This window comes from Diplotaxodon limnothrissa, linkage group LG12, assembly GCF_057381915.1.
Source record: "Diplotaxodon limnothrissa isolate DT_005_m linkage group LG12, D_limnothrissa_male_GT1.1, whole genome shotgun sequence".
Taxonomy (NCBI): Eukaryota; Metazoa; Chordata; class Actinopteri; order Cichliformes; family Cichlidae; genus Diplotaxodon; species Diplotaxodon limnothrissa.
Genome location: NC_140607.1, coordinates 10,282,484 through 10,307,902, shown reverse-complemented (window position 1 = coordinate 10,307,902; position 25,419 = coordinate 10,282,484). Strand labels below are relative to the sequence as shown.

Here is a 25,419-nt window from a genome sequence, read left to right as displayed (position 1 = left end):
CTAGAGAGAGGAGAGCAAATTAAACCCCTCCATACATATTCCACTGCAATCACACATTTTTGTGTCTGCTTAGCTAGACATTTTCATGTTGACTTCTAACTGCTGCCATTAACCTTTAAAGTAGCCAAGGCAAACACTGGTTTTTATTAAAGGTAGGAAAGGATCAGTGTCAGCATCTCTGACAAGGTGGAGAAAAAGCACAATTATATAAACTCAACCTAAGCCAAGCTCCTCAAAAAGTAACGAGTCTGTGGTGATGCATGGAATCTATATTTGTGGTTTTCTGTTATCCTCTTGGTTCCAATTGCTGAAAGGGCCAGGAAATTTACTTTACTTTACATTTCTGCATGTAAAAGAAAAACAAGAACCAAAATGCTTTAAATTCTTTACATCTACCAAGTTCACCAACACCAATTAGCAAAGATTTAGACAAAGGGTTCAACCTCTTTTAAGACAATTTTCAATGATTTTGAGCACCCAAATATGAAAATATTTAACAGTAAAACAAATGCCAAAAACGGATTTGATTTGATGTGCAGCATATTCTGGTTTCTGAAAATGTACATTGTATGTGGCCAGAACAAAACCCATCCCTCACCATAGACATATTGCTGATGACCTGATAGATTTTAGGGTCTGGAAATGGGATGACAACACCTTATTGTGTACACTTTTTAAAGCTCTATAACAAAGGCATGCATATAACAAACCTGTATATTCAAATTTAATATAAGATCAAAGCAATAAACAGTTTGTTTTGTTTTGTTTTTTGTTTTAATCCCACAAACTCAGCACATTTTCCAGCAGACCTTTTTAAAGAATCATGTTTCAGAAGCATTAAGAATCAAGTTACAGAACTAAAAGAAAACCAATTGGCTTTCAAGGGGGAGCGCTCTGGGAATGCTGACCTGCTGGTTTGCAGGAGTGGAAAGGAAGTTCATCCAGGCCCTCTGTGCTTTTATAGAAAGACCACAGATGGTTTAGCTATACACCAGTATTAATCTGTCAGCTTGGTTTGTGTTCTGGGCTGGGGGGAATAGAAGAGGTTCTACACCATGCAGGTGTTATTGTGATTGTTTGTGTCATGACAGCCCGTCTTCATGAATGCTTCGCTTAGATCCATAAGGTCACAGGCCAGCCCTTGATCCTTCCCTGGAAACAACAGGGTGTATGTCTCGTCTATTGAGAGCAGAGGGGCAAAAACGGGTAAGTGGTAGCAACAAGAATAGAGATGGGAATTTATTAGAGGCAGGTAGGGGGAGGTGTCATTATCATATTTCTGTCAAACAACCAAAAAGGAGCCCCAAGCACTTAGTGACTGTAGGGACAAAGAGGATGAGTCCTCCAGAAGAACCTGGATAAGGGAGGTGTAGCTATCGCTTGTGAACAGTTGTGGAATGTTGAGAAAGAGAAAAAGAAAAAAAGCAGCATAGTCAGACAATGAACAACAGAATTTTTAAAATACAAACTATTGGAGCCAGCAAAAATGTACATATGTATGTGTGTGCAATCATGTGACTTTTTAGTTTATTCTATCAAGAATGGCAGCAGAGAGAATGCAAAACATGTATAAATACATGTTTGTTTTTTTTACATGTGAATGTAATAAAGATATGAGACAAACCTAATTTCTTTCTCAAAATTGGTCCTCTGTTTGTTTGTACTTACTCTTTCCTATAGGAATCTGGAAGGGAATACCTATTTGCTACTAAACTCATAAGCTGCAGTGGCAGGGTGTCATCATGGGAATGAGAAGTTTCTTTTTGGGCTTCTTAACTGTGGCCCTCATCCTCCAGTTTGCCACTGCTGGCCTTGTCAGGAATGTCATCCGCCATCGCAGAGAGGCTCTGATGCCGAAGAAAACCCAGGAGAACCTCACACTCCCCCATCCTGACCAGCCGGTAGTTTTCAACCATGTCTACAACATCAACGTCCCCTCCACGTCGCTCTGCTCTGTGGACCTTGACTCACCAGGAGGTACTGACCTCAAGCACAAGACCGTCCCAATGGAGATGCAGAACACCGAGCACATGGAACACACGATGGATGGTGACAATCAGATCGTTTTCACCCATCGCATCAATATCCCCAAGCAGGCATGCGGCTGTGAAAACCAGCTGCCAGACATCAAGGCTATCCTGAGCAGGCTAGAGATGCTGGAGTCAGAGCTGTCTAGTCTGAGGGAGCACTGTACCAGTGGAGCAGGTTGCTGTGGAGCTCAAGTTACAGGTAAGTCTACATCTGTTACTGTATATGCACTCACTGTAATTACAAGTGTTATAATGACAGTGTGTTTACTGTACATATAGGCTCACGTGTGTACAGGCATTTTAATAAACATCGGCAAAAATGCACAGAAAAAGCTTTTGTCCTTAAAGGTGCACTCAATAAATCTTTGAGGTTATTTGATAAAAAAAATAATTCTCTTTTAATTAACCTATTAAAAATAAATATGAGTGAGCAGCAGTTTGTGGAAGCCACCATGTTCCCCAACATATCTATCTACAATCTACTGAAGTGTCCCATCCATCCATCCATCCATTCAGTTTTCACAGGGTCGCGGGGGGTGGTGCTGTATCCCAGTTGTCGTACTGAAATGTATTATTAAAATTTTTACATAAAAGAGGCATTTTTGGTCGCTGAAAATAGCAGTTTTAAAAAATACTTTCCAGGAAGAGAAGTTTGAGAAACCATATGTGGATTAGGAAAGAGAAGAATTTGTCTTGCAACATCTATAATAATATGCAAGTATGCATCTTTATGTCCTTTTCTGATGTCAAACTAGGTGGGAGTTAAGTTAAAGCTGCCCAAGGTAGATTTCTTTAAAAGACTATGGTATTGCATATTTGAAGTGAGTATGACTTATATGGCACATAAGCTATACTGACTTATATGACATAAAAGTCCTATGCCATCGACATAGGGCAGCACGGTGGTTAGTACTGTTGCCTCACAGCAAGAAGGTCCTGAATTCAATTCCACCATCAGGCCAGGGTCTTTCTGTGTGGAGTTTGCATGATCTCCCCGTGTTCGCGTGCGTTCTCTCCTCTGGCTTCCTCCCACAGTCCAAAGACATGCAGTTAGTGGGGATAGGTTAATTGGAAACTCAAATTTTCCCATAGGTGTGAATGCGTAAGTGAATATGAGTGGAAATGGTTGTCCATGTGTTAGCCTTACAACAGATTGACGTCTTAGGGCGAGAGGCAGGTGTACCTGAAACCTGAAGGTGTACCTGACTCTGAAAAAGGATAAGCAGATGGATGGAGGATTTGTATGACATGCACAAATGTTTTTCATCTCTCAAGACTGCCCATCAAAAAAAAGAATTGTCAGGCAACTAATCTGTAGACAGTAGCCGGTTATCAAAAATAAATAAATAAATAAAACAACTAACTGTTATTGAAGTACATAATTGTGCAGTCCAAATTCAGTTTCATCCAGACAACTTATGGTTGAGTTGAATATTTAGAGCAGAAAAATATAAATAAAGTATGGTGCCTGCGCTTTGAGCTTATATCTCCTTACCAATATAACATTTTTATTTGGGGAGTGATGAGTAATTATTTCCCAGACTTCAGGTGGATGTTAGAGTGGTAGAGGGGTTAAAGAAGGAGCTGGTGATATGGGGCAACAGCAGCACTGACTTGTCAGTCATAATTACAATTTTGGTTCCAGGTTCTATATTGTATGGCCATCTGTTCATAACCATTTAGTAACCAAGTTAGTCATCAGGTATTGTTACTTTAAACAAAGGGCGTATGCATTTAATTTCTTCATTAAATTAAAATGATGTTAATATTTCTTGTTTAGAAGATGATGTCAGTGTTTCTGCCATGTTTGCTGGGCAGAGGCTCCAATTACTTAGACTTCACTTTTAACACAGTAGCTTCTGTTTGTTTCATACTTTTACAAAAAATATTATTACAGGACTAAGTAAAGCAGTGCCAAACTGGAGGATGAGTAGTGCACATTTGCAATAATTTAAAAGGAAATCCTTCTCTTTTTTGCCATTTCTCAGGTGAAGTGTCCTCAAAGCCCTACTGCAACGAGCGCGGAAACTGGAGTACTGACACCTGTAGTTGCGTATGTGAGCCTGGATGGAAGGGCCCCAACTGCACTGAACCTGAGTGCCCCAGTGACTGCCAGGACCAGGGCCGCTGTGTAGATGGCAAATGTGAATGCTTTGAGGGCTTTGGCGGAGATGACTGCAGCATTGAGCTCTGCCTGCTGGACTGTGGCGACTACGGTCACTGTGTTGATGGGTCCTGCCTCTGCGAAGACGGTTTTATCGGTGAGGACTGTTCTCAGACCAACTGTCTCAACAACTGCCTGGGCCGTGGACGCTGTGTGGACGATGAGTGCATCTGCGACCATCCATGGGCGGGTTTCGACTGTTCTGAACTCATCTGTCCAAACGACTGTTATGATAGAGGACGCTGCATTAATGGTACCTGCTACTGTGAAGAGGGCTACACTGGGGAGGACTGCGGTGAGCTCACTTGTCCGGGCAACTGTAACGACCACGGGATCTGTGTGAATGGCCAATGTGTGTGTCACACTGGCTACACTGGTGAGGACTGCTCTAAGCTCACCTGCCCCAAAGACTGCAGCGAGAAAGGTCACTGCTTCAACGGGAAGTGCATCTGTGATCCCGGATTTGAAGGTGAAGATTGCTCAGTCCTCTCATGTCCTGACAACTGCAGCAACAGGGGACAGTGCATTAATGGAGAATGTGTATGCGACCTAGGATATCAAGGTGAAGACTGTAGTGAACTCTCCTGCCCCAACAATTGTCAAGACCGTGGCCACTGTGTGAATGGGCAGTGTGTTTGTGAGAAAGGTTATGCTGGTGAGGACTGTAGCATCAAGACCTGTCCTAAAGACTGCATGGGACATGGAGAGTGTGTGGACGGTGAGTGTGTGTGTTTCACCGGCTTTACAGGGAAAGACTGTGGTGAGTTGACCTGCCCCAATAACTGCCTGGACCGTGGTCACTGTGTGAATGGGCAGTGCATATGCGAGAAAGGTTATGCTGGTGAGGACTGCAGCATCAAGACCTGTCCTAAAGATTGCATGGGCCGTGGAGAGTGTGTGGACGGCAAGTGTGTGTGTTTCACCGGCTTTACAGGGAAAGACTGTGGTGAGTTGACCTGCCCCAATAACTGCCTGGACCGTGGTCACTGTGTGAACGGACAGTGCGTTTGTCATAAGGGTTTCACTGGTGAGGACTGCGGTGAGAAGACATGTCCCAAGAACTGCCTAGATAGAGGCTACTGTGTAGATGGCAGCTGTGTGTGCTATGAGGGATTCACTGGTCCAGACTGCTCCATATTAACCTGCCCAGAAGACTGCCACAACCAGGGGCGCTGTGAGAATGGAGTGTGTGTCTGTGATGAAGGATTCATTGGAGAGGACTGCTCAGAGGGTAAGACAGTTTATATATACTTTCTAATAAAATCATTACCTACACGAATAACTTTCTACGCAACTTTACCCATGTTTAGGGTTAGGAAATGTTTTAGCTACATTCTCATCTGTTAAAATTCACCAGATCATTGGCAACACAGTCTTTGGGTAGGTGTTGGATTTTGTTTTGATCAAACGATTAACAAGTAGTCCATCTGCACCTAATGGACAAAGGTCACTCTTTTGAGGATGTCAATGTTCACATTATGGAAAGAGAAGACAGATAGTTTGAAAGAGGAGTCAAAGAAGCCATCTATGTCCACTGTGAACGACCATCTTTGAACAGAGGGCGGGGCTTATGACACAAACTGTCTGCCATCTATAATCCAGTTTTGAGATCCCTTCTCAGACACCTTAATGCCCACTCACATCCTGGGCCAATTAACCTCAATAAATCACATGATAGGGTGGGGCTAGATTTTACAGTGGGTTAACCCAGAACCTTGGCTGATTGTGACCTACACCCATTTTCACACCTTGGTTCATGTGATTAGGTAGAGGATCAATAGGGGGTCCATGACCCACTTGGGGACACTCCCATAGGGCTTAAAATCTGGGACTCTCCACCAATTGCCCTTAAAACTGAAGAAGCTTCTTGGATGAAATGTCTCCAAGGAAACTTAAAGGAGTCCAGACACTTTTCTTTCCAAGCTCCTTAGACAATAGGTAGTTTACTTAAATAAAGACTCCTTATGTAATATTACAGAAACTTTAGCATTAAAATACACTTAAATAAGGTTTTTTAGTCTGTTGGTAGTGTGTGCCAAGAGTTCAATTTTATTTATATAGCGCCAAATCACTATAACAGTCGCCTCAAGGCACTTTATCTTGTAAGCTACAATAATACATACAGAGAAAAACCCAACAATCATATGACCCCCTATGAGTAGAGCTGGGCGATAGAACGATAACGATATGTATCGCGATATAACTTTTACTCGATAGAGAAATTAAACTATCGCGATAGACCATGCCGCTCTTGTCCTCTTTAAAAAAAAAAAAAAAAAGGTCAGCCAATCCAAATTAAGTAGCGCAGAGCCGAACCAATCACAGCCGCAGCGTCACGTCGCGTGACTTGTTACGTACAGCACAAGTGCCAAGCCACACGTGTATTTGTTTGTGAAGCAGCCAGCCACCGTACCGCCCGGGTAATGGAGGAAATGAGTGTGCCGACTAGAAAAATCAACCGAGCGTGACCGAAGGTTACCAAAGAGAAAACAGATGATGGTTCCAATGCCGGAGAGATTGTCGAACGGAAGAGCCATAGAAGTTCCGTAGTGTGAAGGTATTTCGGCTATTTCAAGTCTGACAAAAAACAGAGTAGCGTGCACTGTAAATTGTGCCGAAAGCAAGTCTGGAAATACAATAAACTGGTGCATGCGTCACACTGTGCGCCACGTTATTGTTTCGGTGAAATGAATTTCTACAATACTGTTACTGTTAATTCTACTCTCTGCAGTGTTTAAATGCTCACATATACACACAGTTACTGTCCCTCCACACATACGACTCGGTTCTGCTTCTATGCCCCAGCTTTGTTTACTTTTTCCCACCGAGGCTTCTAGACTTCTGATTGGCCAACATTTCTGCATGGTTAGGAATCTAGCTCCACCTGCTGCTTTGGCATGTTCATAGCAACGTTTTCCTTCATTTCTGCCTTTATGTGTGGACGGGATTATTTTTTAAAACGAAAACGGAAAATCTCCGTTTTCAAAAATACCCGTGTACGTGTGGTCGTAGCCTCAGTCTCTGACTGGAAGCGCTAATTCGTCATTCGGCTTTTGTCAGACTAAAGTAACTGTTAAAACTGTTTGAAAAGCTAAGCTATACAACAAGGAGAGATTGAGAATTTCCTTTTAGTTCTCAGTTTATTTGATACTGACAAAAGTTAGTCAATTTTGTCTGTTCTTCTGTAAAACAAACTAAGATTTATTTTTAGAATTAATATTTTGTTTCTAAGTGGAATTGACAATTTAGTCTGTTTCGTTTGTTCTATTTTGAAACTTAAACGCTTTAGCGGCTGCCTTTTGTGTAGTTTGCAATATTTGCCTTTATTTATCTGAAAAAGTCTCATGTTCCTTAAGTACATCTACCCTGTTGAACTTCATCCATCCATTCGCGTCCGCTTAATGGATGAACTTATTATGGGAAATAAATATTTAAATAAAAACAAGCTGCTGATTATTTCACATTTTACTTGTGAACAACGGCACATTTAAATCTTACAAATATAGTTATTTGGCTTATATCGTGATAGATATCGTTATCGCCTGAAATGAAAAAAACATATCGTGATATGAAAAAATCTTATATCGCCCAGCTCTACCTATGAGCAAACACTTTGGCGACAGTGGGAAGGAAAAACTCCCTTTTAACAGGAAGAAACCTCCAGCAGAACCAGGCCAAGGGAGAGGTGGGGCCATCTGCCGTGACCGGTTGAGGAGAGAGAAGGAAGACTGGCTAAAACAGCAGCTTTAAGTTATGGTGGCTTAAATTGTTTTAATTAATGAGAGGAACCTTTACAACAAAAAAAGTTTAAGAGTTGTAAATTTGTTTCATTTCTTGTGTGGGCAAGACCTAAAATGTGCATTTTCTACATTTATAATTTTTTATTAGATTGGATTATGTAGTGCTGACTAGGCAAGAAGCTGACACTAGGTAAATATTTATCTTATCTGAATTTATTTTTAGCCAAATATGCCAAATAAGTGAAATGTTAAACTTTTAGCCATTTGACTTGTGACAGTATAAATTCACATGTATCTAAACAATTCTAGACATTTGATTGAATTGGTTTATTTGTAAAAGCAATCACCAGTACCAAAGTAATTTACTGTGACTGGGAGTAACATGCCAGATTCTTTGTTATAGATCCTGGTTCTGCCGGAGGTTTCTTCCTGTTAAAAGGGAGTTTTTCCTTCCCACTGTCGCCAAAGTGCTTGTTCATAGGGGGTCATATGATTGTTGGGTTTTTCTTCGTATGTATTATTGTGCGATCTACTGTGCCATATAAAGCACCTTGAGGCGACTGTTGTTGCGATTTGGCGCTATATAAATAAAATTGAATTGAGGTTTCTAAGGCAATTTTTGCCCTTAGGACTAGGGATGGGTATCGATAAGATTTTCACGATTCTGATTCCATTTTCGATTCTGTTTAACGATTCGATTCTTTATCGATTCTCTTATCGATTCTTTTTAAAGAAGGAGAACACTAAGGTCGATTAGCTTAGAACTTTGTTTTATATCTTCTCTTTGAACAAGATAGAAATTTAGGAGCAACATGGCCTTACAAACCCAACAGTGAGATCTTAAAAGATCCACAGCCTACGGCTCTTCAATGGGGTGTCACAGGGTCCCCAGGAAAAAAAAATTGTAAATGTAAAATAATAAAATAAATATTCTTCTGTAGCAATAACAAAGTATAACATAAATTATTCTGTAGCAATTACACAAGAATATCCAGTAATGTCCCTGCCAACATTAAACACATTCACTTACCGAAAATCGGGGGCATCTGCTGTGGCAAATGGGTGCAAGCCTTTTACCACAAACTTAGTCACTGCTCGGTGACATTCGTCTATCCTGGCCTGAAAGGAGACGCTACCGGTAGACTGCAGCGAGAACTGCCAGCATCTGAGCCAGCCAGACTCTGTCTGTCTCTCTCATCATGGTCACCTAAATGCAGCGCACAGTAATGGCAGGTTTTGTAATAAGGTAGATCATGCTAACATAATATGCACTGTTAGTTGATTATTTACCTGCCGCATTAACGGGAGAGGACGTGCAAACGTTACCGCTGCTGCTGGGTTGAGATTCACGAGTCCGGAGCGGAATTAAAAACACGACATTCATTTAAGGTCATCGCGTGTTTTGTGAGCAAATGCATTTGCATATTCGTAGTATTTCCCCCCTTAAATGAATTATCTACTTTGCAAATATTGCAAGTTGTCATCCGTTCTCGTAAAGTATAACCAAACTTTTGAGTGTTTAAGCCTGCCAGGTTTACCTGCCAGGTAAATGACGCTCCGCAACGTGGTGACGTCATTCGGGGCGACTGGAATCGATAAGGGAATCGTTTGCAAAAATGGCAAACAATTCCAAGGAATTGAAACAGTGGGAACCGGTTCTCAACAAGAACCGGGTTTCGATACCCATCCCTACTTAGGACAAAGCCTTGTTATGTTTTAATCACTGTTTTACATTGGCAAGTATGTCATTTTCGATTTGTGGATGATGATTTCTCATTACAACCAACTTACCTAACTTTTCCCAAGCTAATATAAAGTCACATGGAAAAATGTTTAAATGCGGTTTTGGAAGCTGCTGGTTAAAAATCAGCTCTTTAGTGGTGAAGCTTGAATTTGCACAGAGACAGTATTTAAAGTTCTAAAGAGCTCTGGTTACACCACAACTTACATTATCGCAAAATAGGCAGCAAGCTTGTATATTTGAATTCAATAATGCTATAAATTAAAATAATGAAATACCATAATAACCCTAACCATTGGATGGAAAAAAGTTTTTCTGACAAGGACCAAAAGCTATTTCTTTTTTCTCCAAAGCAGTCCTTTTTGCCTGTCTCCAAAACATAGAGGGCTAGTATTTGAATTTTTTCAGATTTGGGAAACAAAAAAGGAAAAATGTACAAGAACTGTAAGAGTGAAATACACAATACCCTGTGTGAAAAGTAAAAAAGAAAGAGGAGAAAGAGAGGTATGAGGAAAACGTATCAACTGTATGCTGGTGTTACCTTTTACTTATGTTCATCTGTTTAGGCCAGGCAGTAAATACTTTAATAAAAACTTCCTAAGTTTCATGTTTAGAATAAAACTTTTTAAAAAGTAACAAAAAACAAGCTTTTATTAAGGTGAGGCTGAAAGTCCAAAATCAGGGGAAAACAAAATGCATAAAGCCAAAATGGAACAAATCAGGGATAACACAGGCAGATAAACAGTACAACACAACAAAGGACTAAGGCATACAAATGACTTAAATACACACAGAGTTAAGGAAAGAAATGGAAAACACCAGAGTATACAGCAGAAAGTAATTAGAGACATCAAGACAAGGGAATCAAAACTAAATACAACAAACACGAGTGAAGAGAATATCAAAATAAAACAGGAAGTAACTAAACTATGGAACATCTAACACCATGACAAAGACTTAACAACAAGACACAGGGAAGACAGGAGAGGCGGGATGACTGAAACTTAGTAAATAACTTAGAAATAATAACAATTCTTGTGGATTACAAAATAGGCATAACTGAAACTGAAAAACCTCAGAATGGAATCATGGAAATAAAAACAAGAATACAAACTCTGCAAAATCCAAAGGTGAAGCATTCCAAGAATGTAAAGCTCACTCTCTGGGCATTATTTACTTATAATGGAACAGTATTGTATTTTGTATATATTCATTTTGTTTTCTTTGTTCTTTTTAAAACTACGTTAATAACTTGTAGTGCAGTAGAACATAATTAAGGGTAGCAGATAATGGATATTTACTTTGATTACATACACACTATGGAGAAGAAGGCAATAGATAACAGGTATTCATTAGCTAATACCTAGGCATGAATAACTTGAGCTTATTATATAATATTATACTACAGAATATTTTTAACTGACTAGCCAACTAATTCTCTGATCCCCAGCATCCCCGCTAGGTTTGGGTTTTGTTTCAAATGCTACATAGGTACATTTAAAAAAAACTAGAACATGGTGTATCAAATGAAGTGTCACATTATGGTGGTAATATATACATTACCCAAACCAAACTAAGCTCTAGGTGAAACGGTAGATGGACTGGTTCTTATATAGCGCCTTTTAGCTTACTGGAGTAGTCAAAGCACTCTATACAACATCCTTATTTGCCAATTCATACAACCTTTTTCTACACCTTGCTATCTAACACTTACCCACATTTATCCTCTGATGAACATACTGGAGAGAAACTTGGGATTGAGTATCTTGCCCAGGGATACATAGGCATGCAGACTGGAGCAGCCAGGGATCCTACCACCTTCCAATTAGTAGATGACCTTTTCTACCTCTGAGCTACAGCCACTCCGCTGTGAGCCACCAGTATCCACGTGGATATAAAGAGGTTAAAGTTATTCGTTCCACAGAGCACTTTACACTGTGTTTGTCACACCCACAAATAGCATGGCAGACAGTGAGGAGTAACATAACAAAAAGACTTTGGAGGTCAGCATGTTTTCAGCGTTGATGCAGATCAGTGATTTTCAATGTTTCTCTGCAGTGTCGCCACCTAAGGACCTGACAGTGGTGGAGGTCACCCCAGAGACAGTAGACGTATCCTGGGAAAATGAGATGCGTGTGACAGAATACCTAATCACCTATGTGCCCACGGCCTCTGGAGGCTTAGAGTTGGACATGAGGGTACCTGGGGACCACAAGAAGGCCACTATTAGGGAGCTTGAGCCTGGAGTGGAATACCTGATCAGTGTCTATGCTGTGCTCAGCAATAAGAGGAGTGTTCCCGTCACTGCTAGGGTGGCAACATGTAAGTGTAAGATTCTAAATGCATATTTTAGTATAAATGTAGATGAAAAATTGTAAGAGTGTTATCATATTTCCCCTCACAGATCTTCCTGAGCCTGAGGGTCTCAAGTTCAAGTCAGTGCGGGATACTTCTGTGGAGGTGCAGTGGGATCCATTGGACATTGCTTTCGATGGCTGGAACCTCATCTTCAGAAACACGGTTAGTTCTGCTACCTGACCTCATGTGTTCCACGTAGTAGTTAAGCAATTATTTATACTTTCCACCAGGGGAAACCAATCATTAAGTGCATTAATGTGCATATTTGAGGATGGAGTTTAGAATCTTCCTCAAAAATGCTATAGCCACGCCAGAAGACAAAAACACAGCAGTTAAAACTGTGAGCAAGTCCTGACAGCTCCAGTGACCATAAAGCACAGAGTGAATGTCTCTGTTTAACACTTTATTTTCCTTTTAGAGGAAAATAAAACCTTTCCAAACAGGGCTACTTGGACTTGTTCAATACTATTAAACCAAATTCCCTGTCAACTCTTAAATTCAGTTGCCACCCAGAATGCTTTTATGTATGATCGGACTGGTTTATTTTCCCCTCTTTCGCTTTACGCGTGATGCCAGGACAAGTCTTTGTAGTGGGTGCTGATTGGTGGGGGTTTTTGTTGTTTTTTTTTTTTTTTGTTGGTGCTGGCAGAAAGAGGAAGACGGTGAGATTCTGAACTCCCTGGGCCGACCGGAGACCACCTTTGAGCAATCGGGCCTGGGTCCAGGCCAGGAGTACGAGGTCAAACTGGAGGTGGTGAAGAACAACAAACGTGGACCGCCAGCCTCCAAGAATGTCGTCACAAGTGAGTCTCCACATTTATACTGGCTGATTAGTTTTTTTATTTTATAACAGCATCCTCTATGTATTTAAAAAAAGAAAACCATTAACCATTAACCATACTGAACAGACCCTAACCTCTATATTTATGGTCTTGCTTTTTAAACATGTGCACATATAGCATACATTACTTTTGTCATTCATATCATATCAGGATTTTCTGAAGCCAATTGGCATAAAAAAGATTTATCTCAGCTGAAAGATGTTTATGTATTTTAATTTCTAAATACTTTTTGTATTTTAAGCCTGGGCAATTTTTTTAACATTTAGTCCTAAAAAAACACAGACAGTGTCATATACAGAAATAGGAATCACAATTGTCATTTATAGTTGTCATAGTTAAATGCAAGTTGTTACTTTTCAATATACGTTCATTTGTTCCTGGGTTATCTGTCGTGTAGTCAGAATATACTGGAAATACCCTGACATGTCAGCATCAAGTGGTTTGCTCATTCGATAGCATTACACTGCTGTGGTTTAGTACGGGCAGTAAAATGTGATATGGATTTTCAGATGTCTGCTTTATTGACTTTATCTAGCTAAAAGCCCAAAAGGCTTCTACCACTCTGAAGGGTTCAGGCCTGAGGATCATGTAAAATGAGGAAACAGGGTTTTAACTGTAACTTCATCAGCAGCAACCAACAGTGAGTTTTAAGGTGTCCTGACTGGGGAATATGGGGAACATTTTTATGTGCATAAGAAGGGAAAAAACACCTAAAACTGGCACTTCTCGTTATTTAACTTCAGCTGCTGCAAATGAATTTTACTTCAGACCTGGATGTATCTGGTTTCACTGGGTAAATAGAGAATGCAGATTTCACTGTTATCACTGTTATCTAACAGTACCGAGTTTAAAAAAAAACAAAAAAACAAAAAACAAAAGGCAACAGAAACATCAAATGTTAAATATTGTGTATCAATACTTTCTGTATAACAGTGTACAAATGTATGAAAATCAGGTCAGATCTTCCAACTTCCAAAAACAGTATTGTTCTTTGAGGTACGTACGTGGAGCCTCCTATGGGTTAGCCTATGTGCTTCATTTTGTGCTACCATTAAGATATAAGCCCAGATAGGCATTTTATACCCTTAGAAGAGAGTAAAATACTGTAGCTGTTTCTCTGTGTTTACATTTTCTGTATAAACACCTTGTTGAAGGGGGGGCAGGTATAGCCCCTCACCCTATCAGAGCTGAGATGGGCTCCTGGGACCTTGAACAGGATAACTGGTGAAGTAAATAAATGAATGAATGAATACATTTCTGCATATGACATTTTTTTCAACTGATATATTTAAAAAGCTTTTTGACACACACACACACATACAATATAAAATGTAATGCATGTTTTATATGTCTTACATTTTCTTAAGCATACATGTGTTAAACACCACATGGATTATGAGGTCTGGTGTTCTTCTTGTCATTCAGGCTCTCTTAATGTCTCCCATTATGCCAGCTTGCAGGCCATACTCTGGGATTTGCATGCTGAAGGGCTAATTGTATGAAGTGTATCGCTCAGCTCTCCCCTCTCTGTTTCCCCTTCCTACCTAACCCACCATGTGTAGGAGGCACCAGTCAGTCAAGCAGTCAGACTCAGAGGGCAGCTGCCTCCCAGAAGAATAGTACCATGACACTCAAACGACACTTTCACAGTCTCCTTAGAAGACAAATCAATATTAAGCTCAAATGCAGATTTTTCATTTTATCAGCCCCACACAGCGGCTTGACTTTCCTAAACTTGCTTACGTGTGACAAATCAATTTGAGCAGCAGTGAAAAGGCACCCTTCATGGAGCTGGGAATTGATAGTTTGAATAAACTATTAATGCAAACAGGCTGACACATTTTCAGCACCTGCATTACTGAAATGATGATATCCCTCTTTTCAAGGTCTGTGGTCAGCAACTTATGAATAGGCAAGATATGACCGGCATGAAAAATTTCTTTTTCTGCTCATACACAAATTCTTGCTGAACACAAATGCTGTTTTTACATTTTAACTCAGGAAAATGTCAGGTGATTCAAGTTAGGACATCGTCCAAGTTGTTATACCTCATATGTGGCACCTAATACCTCATATGTGGCACACAGCAACTGAGTTTTGCTAATGACATCGTTACCTCTTCTTCAGTGATCGATGGCCCAAGCCAGGTGAATGTTCGTGATGTGACTGACACCACTGCGCTGGTGACCTGGTTCCAGCCCGTGGCTGAGGTGGATGGGGTCACCATCTCCTACGGACCTAGCTTGAACTCCGCCGATCGCACTTTGGTGGAGCTGACCTCTGCTGACACCCAGTACCATCTGGGAAACCTCACCCCTGACACAGAGTACGAGGTGTCTCTGACAGCGCGGCGGGGAGAAGGGACCAGCATTCCCATCTACGAGTCCTTCCTTACAGGTAACACCTGTCATTATTTGGTTTGATGCCCCTCCCCCTCCAGGTAGACTTCAGTATTGAATACTCTGTGTGCGCCTATAACACAAAAATAATTCTTGTTCGTGAATTAGTACAGCAGTTCTTCATTTTGTCAGAAAGAATGTTTACCAAAAATAACATGGAGGGAGCTTCGTATTGTTGTAGGCATACAGTTTTAAAGAATTACAACTGCCCATTGCATTAACAATTATTATTAACAGCTTTACCAGAAAAAAACTTCCTTTGTGTTTTCCACTCTCTGACATCACCTCCTGAAAGATTTGACAATTTTTCCAAGTGAAATCCCTTGTTTTTATGATGCATAAATTTTTTTTAAATTTGCATGTGCTGCCCAGAACATTTCCTTACATCATAACCAAAGAGATCAGCAGGCTGCTGAAGCCACTCTTCCAGTTTTGGTGGTTACAGATCCTGATGCTCCTATTACCACTGGGATCACTTTGGACTTTACCTTCTACATCTGCTCCAGTTGCTTCCTCAGGCCCTGGTACTTCTTTATTTTTCCATCCTCCTTCTTCCTGATGTTGCTCCCTGCTTGGATTCCCACATTCATCACAACTGCAGTCTCCTGCCCCTTGTCAACTCACCACTATGTCTTTCTGGAATTTAAAGTCCCATGGGACCTTATCCCAGTTGCCTGAGAACAACAGGACTTGGGAAATTTTAACCGATATGTAACACAGATGTTTCTGAACACTATCCCAGCCACTTGGTTGTGCCTCTCAGTATATGTATACACTGTCCCAGCTTGTATCTTATGTCTTGCTACTATGTGCTGGAAAGTCTCTGGGGCACTTTTGTACAGCCTGCAACTTGGACTGTGTTGGCTGTGGTAGACTCCTGCCTGCATCTGGTGCCTAGAGCTTGTGCTTGCGTCATCTATGCTCAGGAGGTGGCGGATGGCCGTTCTACTCCTGAATCCATATCTGTATCTGCTCTATGTGATATGATAGCTTAGCAGGCTTAGGCCTTTGCAAAACAGCAATGGTGACAGTGTATCACCATTGGATATTCCAAACTTAATAATGCCTCTGACTTAGTCTCCAATGTTGTCTTTCACAATTCCATTGAGTTCCCGATGAAAGTTACCACTGCACTATTAGAATTGTACAGTATACAACACTCTAATATCAATGTGATTCTTTCTTGTAGCCGATCCATCCATGGATGAATCATTTCATTGCAGAATTGAGGGAACAGTAAAACAGTAAAGGCTGATTTCAAAATGATCAGTATCTATCGTATGTTGGTCCCTGTCCAGACTTTCAAAGTTTAAAGATGACCCTACCTGCTAGATATGCAAGTTTTTTTTCTTTTTTTTGGAATGCATAAATGTTAAAAAGGAACATAAAATTGTTATTCTGACACATTAGGGTTATCGCTGATGATGATTTAGACCTCAGTTAATGCATGAAATCTGCTATTATCCATTATATATTACTGCTATTTTATACTATGATGATAAAATAATTATATGTGTGGCTTCTACCAGTACTGACATTAACCTAAAATTGTACAAAAAAGATTAACGATATATGCAAGAGAACCAGGACCAAGAATGTGGAATGCACTGCTACTCCTAATAAGTCTTACAGTACATGTGGTGCACAACATATCATTTGTCTTAATGCATGGAATAGAGAATTCTGCTCAACTAGCCTAATGGATCTATATAATGTGCCTACTATTGTAAAAAAAAAAAAATACCATACAATAAAGCTATAATTCAACAAAAATGTCTTCAAGGCACTTTACCTTTAAATATTAGTGAGAAAGCCCCAACAATCACTTGAGGTTTTGGTGTAAAGGGAACTTCTTGTTTTTCCTTTATTCATAAATGAGAAATCCATTTACGTTTAGGTCAGGGTAAGGTTACATTTATCTAAAGTATATTTCTGCATTGTAGACCTGGACGCCCCCAGAGACCTGCAGACAGTAGAGCTGACAGACGAGAGCATCACTCTTGAGTGGAAGAACAGCCGTGCTCAGGTCGACAACTACCGCATCAAGTATGGACCTCTGTCTGGTGGAGAGCACGAAGAGCTGCTGTTTCCCCCAGGACCTAAGGACTCCACTCAGGCCAAGATCACTGGTTCTGTATCACAAACAAACATCTATCCAAATAACATACTGCTGTTCAAAAATAAATCTATATTAGCTGTATTATATTAGATGTCTATGTAGCTTATAAAGGCTTAACAAAGAACAGTTAATTGGAAAATGGTAGCATGACAGATTTTTGTGGAATTTCTGTAAATTTTTATCTGCTTATAATTAATGTGCAAAATGTTAGGAAATTATTAATAAACCATTTTATTGGTATGGATAAAGAATAATTATAGTGATTAGCTATATATAAGCCTACCTACCTTGTTCTTCCTGTTTCGTTATGCCCATAAACTGTTTATGCATGACCACTGGTTTGTCAACTTGGATTTTCAAGCCTTTAGCGTTGTTGCCCGTACCATGTTGGCATTGTGAACCAAAGGTAGCAATATATGGGTGGGAAGGTTGAGTGGTAAGTTAGCAGCTAGTGCTAGCAAGCTTGGTTAGCAAACTGCATCGGTAAGGGTAGTGCATTAAGGACAGGATGTGATTCAGGTGCAGCTCAATGACTCTACTTACATGAGGTGGAAGCCAGCAGAAAGCTGGTGTTCACCATATTATTCAACTAATTTATATGCACTTGTTTCATTTCAGCTTAGTGTGGGATTCTCTGCTGTGTTTTACATGTAACACCTCTTTATGCACACAGAGTGGAAAAGACATGTGAACATTACGCAACTGCAGTACAAGCCTCCCAACAAGTGTATATCTAAGCCCAACATATCAGGTCTGTTTTTTAACATTCACAACTAAAGAGAGGCCAGCAGGGAAATGTGCTGTCATATGCTCAGTTAAAGCATGATTCAAAGACAAGCTTCCTACACATCAGTTAAAAAAAACACAAGGGAATTTGGAAAGGTCCTGACAGCTGAGTAGATGACATTTGCAGAAAAGTAAAAGGTTTATAATATAACACAGTGATAGTGATTTATTAGTCATTATTGCAGATTTGATATAGTAGTTAATTACAGCTGAAAGGATAGATTATACAGCTGTCCTGAAAATGACTTATAAAGGATCATTTTGTTATCCATTAACAAAGTTTTGATACCCTTTGTTTGACTTAAAATTGGTTATTTTTCTCAGAAACTATCAACCTCAGTTGATAGTAAAGCTCTCAGTACCTTAGTGCTATCATATACTCAGTGGGCACTTTTTTCCATACACCTCAGCAAGAACATGCAGTTGCACATGTACATATGCCCACAACTAGCTGCTGTAGTTGAAACAGAGCATCTGAATGGGGAAGAAAGATGACTGAAGAGACTTTAAATGTGACATGATTGTTGGTGCTAGATGGGGTGATCTGAGTATTTCAGAAACAGCTGATCTGCTGGGATTTTCCCACAAAATGATCTTTAGGTGTGTGGGCCACTGAGTCATAGCCCCTCTGGGTGGAAATGCCTTGATGATGCCAGGGGTCAGAGAAAAATGACCCGCACAGCTTTGAGCTGACAAAAGTTACCCAAATAAACCACTCATCCTCTAAGTATGAAAATACAAATCCATACCACATTGTATCACTGGGTCAAGTTAGTGGTGATGTGTGGTTTCTTAGCACAATTTGGATCTCTTAGTACCAATTAAGCCATAAAATACTTGCGTGTTGTTGCTGACCAATAGTGGCTATGCCTTACGTCACAGAGCAGGTTTTCTATCGGTTAGAAGATTATTGGATTGATACCTAACTACTCCAGTCAACATGCTGAATATCCATTTATTCTTCTGTTTGCATCCATCGGACTATGAGAGTGTGTGCAAAGATAAAAGATAAAGACAAAAGTACTGTGAAAGTGTGTGTGACAGAGGGACTAAGTCTTACAGTAGAAAGTGTTGTATGACTTTAGCTATTTATTCATTTATGACCATAGAGTTCCCATTTTCTCACGGTTGCTGCCAGCAAGATAACACAAATCCTCTCAAACTTGTTTCTTGAACATGACAATAAGTTCACTTCACTCAAACGGGCTCCATTGTCACCAAATGTCATTTCAATAGAGCTGGGATGTGGCGGAAAGGGAACTCCTTATCATAGATGTGCAGCCAACAACTAGGTGATGATGTCATGAAAGTATTTTTCCAAAATCTCTGAAGAATCTTTCCAGCGCTTTGTTAAATCGGTGCCATGAAGAATTGAGGTACTTCTGAAGGCCAGCTGTGTATAGCAAGGTGTACCTGTGAGTGTTTAATACTCACCAGGTCACAAGTGACCCATTTAGGGTTAGCAGTAGGGTTTGGGTTAAGTTCATGTCCACCCCTTTTTCTAAAAATTTCACCTATTTGAAAGAGCCAAAAAAAAAAAAGACAGTTAAATACAAAATCTGTAACTCTGTATCAAAATCACTGTAAGTTTCATTCTAGTTTCTTAAAAGTACATGTATAACTTGGAGTACAAAACCTAATCCTTATTCCTAAACCATGCTGAAAGAGGGAAAACGAGCCATTAACAAAGCCATGACTTACAGTGATTGTTCCTTAGTTATGGAGAAGGCATCATGGACTTTTCCACAACACATTAACCCAGATGATATCTTTAATATCTTATATAACTGCTATATCAAGAGAATAAGTAAATCTTTGTTAACCTGTACTAAAGGTTTTGTCTAATCAGGGATTTTGTAGTTACTTCTTGCCAGTTGTTTCACTCAGCTGTTTTCAGGGTTTGTTTTGCTGCTTTGTGATCATCTTGGCTCATTAGTATTATGCATCCAAATGGCACAGCTGAAAGGCCCCTGTGGAAAACTAAATGATACAGTGTGAAGTGTTTATTTTCCAAATTCATGGGACAAGCGTTTGTGGGACTCTGTGTTAAATGGCTAGAGTTATTTTCAGCCTGCTCATTTTCCAAGACAGGTTCTCTTTGTTTTGTTTTGTGAAATGTTTGCTTGTCTACAAAAGACCCACTTTATTAGAAAATCACCCAGGAGGGGCTTGGCATTGAGACATTAATTGGAAAACATTGCCGCTTGTTTCGCTGGGAGACTTTGCTCAGACAAGAATAGCAGGCACGTTTTTCATCTCTCTGCATTGCTGACATTAAAAAGCTATGCTTTGAGGCGGATGAGTTTTGTTTTTATTGTTTGTTTGTTTGTTTGTTTCTACACTGTGCATTCAGCATGGTAGGATTAGAAACCATGAGAAAAAAGACCCTCAAAACAAGCTCGTAGTGTCTTTGTCTGGCCACATTCTTTGTCCTTGGGAGGCCCGGCTCATGAAAATAAAGCACTGTGTCCTTTCAGCTGACGCCCCCCTCTGCTCCACACACACCTCAGCACTTCTTTCACACACTTATTATCTGTAATTGCCTTCACGCTCGTGATTTTATTGATAATGAGTTTCCTGGGCATTAGGTGTAATTTCATGCTGTAAGGCTCTGTGTGCGATGACCTCTGTGGGAGTTAATAAAGGCGATCAGGCCCAGAGAGGGCTTAATTGTAGAGACTAAAGGGCCTCTGGAGCCTGCTATATCATAGCAAGTAGTGTTTCTGCTCCGCAACAAGGGCCCTATAGATCCATCAATGCAAATATAACACTGATGTTCTGCAGCGAGTGCAGGCTTACCATGAAATGCAATTAGGCTGCAATCTATTGTGCAATAAAGCCACAAGAGAGTGTTTTTTTGTGCATTTGCCATAGGCATTGGAGCCATTAGCTGAAACAGCTGGCCACTTGACTACAGAGGCTCCCCGTCGTTCATTTGTTGACACCTCAGTGGATGTGAACACGCAAAACATGACATAGCTTTTTATTTCCGTATCAGTGTTTTTAATGTTACCCTGTTCTGTAGGCCTGAGACCCGGCACGGAGTATGGGATGGGTGTGACGGCAGTGAAAGATGAGAGGGAGAGTCTGCCCACGACGGCCAATGCTGTGACCGGTGAGATGCTGACACTGACACACTGTTTTTAATAATCATGTTCTATATGTAACGGGTTTTTTTTTTCAGAGACAAGATATCCTTTTGTGATTCCTGCTACACTGATAGAATTTATATGCTAATTCTACAAATTGATATTTAAAAAGAAACATTCATTTTTTGGACAAGGCTCAAGTTTTGGTTCGAAGTTTACAGTAGTGAGAGAAGTCAGGGTGGCACCCACCACTCCTCAATATTCATATGAATGTTTTTGGCTTTATTCCCTCACGGCTGAATCGTCTGCTTTATTGTAAAATCTGCCATATCGTTATGAGACAGTCACCTTTTCTTATGCATGCTAATGTAGACAGGAGGTGCGTCCATTTTTAAAGTCTTTAGAATTGCTGAATTTTCAACAGATTTTTCAAATTGATTGACATTCATTTGCTATTTATTTGATCCTATAGACAGAATATTAGAACAGGTTTTAAAGCCAGATGGCCCACTGGGCCTAAGTTGGTCTATAGCTGTTACATTTACTAATATATCTTATTAGCACTAATCGAGAAGTTAAATCATTTGTCTTCCTAGAATTTTGTGGCCTCATGCTGGAATATCTATAAATTTCTTTTTTTCTGAATGCGACAGTTAGCAGTTAATGTTATAATGGATAGATAGTCTTACAACTTTTCTGATGGGTATCCTATAGTATAACAATAGTTTGGAGACTAAATAATCAGTGTTTCTTGACTATAATTGTGCACCAAGCTTTATTCCTTCAGAATCTATTACCTCTCGATAATTCTGCCCTCTTGTTTCACTGCTCTGATCAGTTCTTTCAAATCAGATCTAACCACGATAACATATTGCTTTGGCATGCCATCAAATGATGTTTTATTAACTAGTATAGTAGTGGACGTCAGTAAGCATCAGTAAGGCAGCAAAACAAATCTAAACAGGAAAATGCAACTGTTGAAAAAAGGCCTTCAGTGTAATACCTCCCCTCTTTCACACACCATCAGCCCTCGATGCTCCCAAAGACCTGACTGTAACAGAGATGACCGAGACTACTATGATGCTGGAGTGGAGGCGTCCCTTTGCCAAACTGGACTCCTACAGGCTGGTTTACATTTCCGCTGATGGTCACAGGGCTGAAGAAGTGATCCCGGGCAGCTCTGAAACTCACACCCTGAGGGGCCTGACACCCGGTATGCTGTATACCATCAACATCAGTGCAGAGAGGGGCCGCAGAAGCAGCGTACCTGCCACCATCTCAGCACCCACAGGTCAGCACGGCTGAACACATGTGAAAAGAGAAGTTTCTAGTGAAGCAGGAGTGGTTTGTTTGACATTATAGGTTTTCTGAATTGTCTGGCAGAAAAAAACGTAGAAAGAAAAGAGAAAAGAAAAAAGAAAAAAGCGTCGAGAGAGGAAGCCGAGCAATCTTGATAGCTTTTCTGCTGGCATTTTTGCCAATGAGATAACATTTAACATTTTCAGATACCCAGATAAGAAATGATATGTAACCTATATTAGCATTGCCACCATCCACTCCACATTTATTATACTCTGTCTCCAAATTGTTAGCACTTGTGAACCCTGCGGTTAGTTTTGGCCAAAGCACTTCCACAACATTGCTTATAATGTAATACCGCACAAAAATAGCTTAAAATCTGAGCAGGTAAAAACAAAATGAACCTGCATACCACTAGAACTAAGTCAGCTCTTAGCTTAAGCTGAGACTTGGTCTGCATAATTCTATTGCCTGGTTTCAGCTGGCGATGCGTGACAGACTCACTGAAGTTCTTATTGACCAGAGGTTTATTTACATTTCATTATTCGTTACAGCAGCCACACTGACGCAATGAATTGAACCCATTGTTTGCTTCTCAGTTCAGTGTTTTAAACTCCTCATTCCCCCATTGATAGACTGTGGGTTTATTTTTTCTATTTTCCAAGTTTTCCTTGGATGAAAAGGCAAATAAGGTGATGGTGGCAAATTTTTCATGCTGTGGTCTGAGAGCCTCCAAGGCAAATATTTCACTGTTAAACCTTCTGGTTATGTAACAAGTGCTCATTAAATGCATAGTAACAGGCAAAAATTGATAACCTTTGAGGGAAAAGGTGAGCCATTGGAATAAATATTTTTTGATATGTTATTGGCTGCTGCACCGTGCTCTTTATGTTCACTTGTTTGTGTGGTCATGAATAGTACATATGAGTGAACCCCGGAGTATGTGCGTTGTGTATTGGTAGGTTCATGAGGCTTGGGGTGGGGTTGGGGGGTGGTTGTATGGATATGTGTGCGCCATGCACAATGTTCATTCATGTGATAATTGTTGGCGTGAGCCCCGCTCCCCTCTGGGTTTGTGCGATTTGACCACGATGAACTGTGGGTCTGTCAGATAAAAGGCCACATGCTGAGACTTCTGTTAAAACATTGTCTCTGAAATCAGCAGCCCTCTAATCCACAGCCTGGTTGATACTTTAGCCTTTATCGTATCCAAACACGTAGTGCAAACACAGATCATGCTCTTGTTGCAGGAGGGGCTCAAGGAAAGAGGAGGGGTGGAGTGAGGAGTCTGGGAACCTTACAGTCATCAAAAAGTATCAAGAATTTGATGTCAAGTCTTTCAGATAAGTGTGCAGGGAAATAGTGGCAAACCAAAATGCACCTTTCAAAATCCAAATAATTTTAGAAGCAGGATATAAAATTTAGATACTATGCAATAAAAAAAACAAAAATAGGGAAATCAGGTGCCACAGGCAAGGATTATCATAATTTAAACTAATCAGCTGACTGAGTTTGGATCACAATATCTGACTTCCGTGAATATGCGCATATTTGCACAAAGGAAAACTAAACCCACAGAGTTACCCTATAATCAGCTGTCCTGAAAGCCTTTTACAAAGTGTTGACATATTTGGATTTTGGCAGTTGCTGCAAATTCTGCCAAGAAGTCAGTTTATATGTGACTGTTTCCATCAAATTTGATTCATGGTGCATTAACAACCTAACATAATAGAACAGAAAGAGAAAGCAAAACATTGTGAATAAAGCAAGATCAATGTCCTGCATGCATTGACATGATCTGTAAGGTCTGGACACTGCCTGGTGGAGAAGTTCAACTATCATTCTTTAAATTAACACACTGAGGATGAATGAGTATCAAATGGAAGATATCCATATAAGAAGGTGATATCTTAGGGGACCATTTGATAATGTCATTGCACACATCTTCAACCGCATGAGCAGATTTTAAGGGTTCTCTCAAATTCAAGAGAAAAAAAAGACATTCCCATCACCTCTATAGTAGACTTTAACTAGACCTTTAAGATTTAATACATATAGAGTAGAAGTGCTATAACAGCATCTCTGTAGGACTTGCTGTGGCCATTGCTACATTCTTATGTAGGGAAGAAACATAAAATGCAAAACAAGACAAACAAGCTTAAAAGAGATTTTTGTAAAGGCTTGTTTTATATGTTGAAAATTGAAATTTCATTCATCTCAATTTAAAGCAGCACAAACACTAAAATCTTAGAGTCACGCTTTGCTAAACCAAATATTGAAATCGCGGCTAGATCTCACTGAGTTAATGGGAAAGTTTTTTTCCCCTTCTGTTTGTTTTAAGTTAAATAGTATTTTTTTGCCCTGTTAAAGACAAAGCGTACGTTTAAGTTTAGAAGCTAGCTAAAAAGAAATTTATTTTTAGCTAACTATAGTAAATATATAGTTAGTTAGGCTAACTAATAAGATTAGAGATCAACTTTAGAGCCTGGGCGAAGAGAAATATCGGTGAGCCTGGGCTGAATCACTGAACAGGACCTTTATATGCTACTTGCCTGGCATTTAAAGGTTTGGGCCCTATGAAGAGTTAAACGTGTGTTTGGTGAGTATCTGGTGTTAGCTTTTGTGAAACCATGGTGTCTCCATCTAAATACAGACTTTTGGTCCTTTTATCAACACCAAGGAATCCATGTGCCAGACACAGCTAAACTAATCGACTAACTGCTATGACATTTTAACACATTAACTAACATTAAGACAGCCATGAAATTTATAAAAGATGGATGCAGCCACAGTGATGTTACCTGTTGGTTTGTAAGGTCCTGTTTTTGAAGATTTGGCCTGACAGTTTTGGC

General features: G+C 40.0%; 1 protein-coding gene across 3 annotated transcripts in view; it reads left to right on the top strand.

Moving 5' to 3' along the window:
- Window positions 1–1,742: 1,742 nt before the first annotated feature.
- The window catches only part of tncb (tenascin Cb), a 45,403-nt gene continuing 21,726 nt past the window's right edge, over window positions 1,743–25,419 (top strand). For 2 of the 3 annotated variants that reach the window (XM_085367106.1, XM_085367103.1), the window contains exons 1-9: window positions 1,743–2,229; window positions 4,019–5,425; window positions 11,734–11,997; window positions 12,080–12,195; window positions 12,683–12,836; window positions 15,003–15,272; window positions 17,218–17,403; window positions 21,205–21,294; window positions 22,296–22,559. In XM_085367106.1, the coding sequence (XP_085223232.1) occupies window positions 1,743–2,229; window positions 4,019–5,425; window positions 11,734–11,997; window positions 12,080–12,195; window positions 12,683–12,836; window positions 15,003–15,272; window positions 17,218–17,403; window positions 21,205–21,294; window positions 22,296–22,559 (3,238 nt within the window). The remainder of the gene's footprint in view (window positions 2,230–4,018; window positions 5,426–11,733; window positions 11,998–12,079; window positions 12,196–12,682; window positions 12,837–15,002; window positions 15,273–17,217; window positions 17,404–21,204; window positions 21,295–22,295; window positions 22,560–25,419) is intronic. The other variant, XM_085367105.1, reaches the window with a different exon arrangement.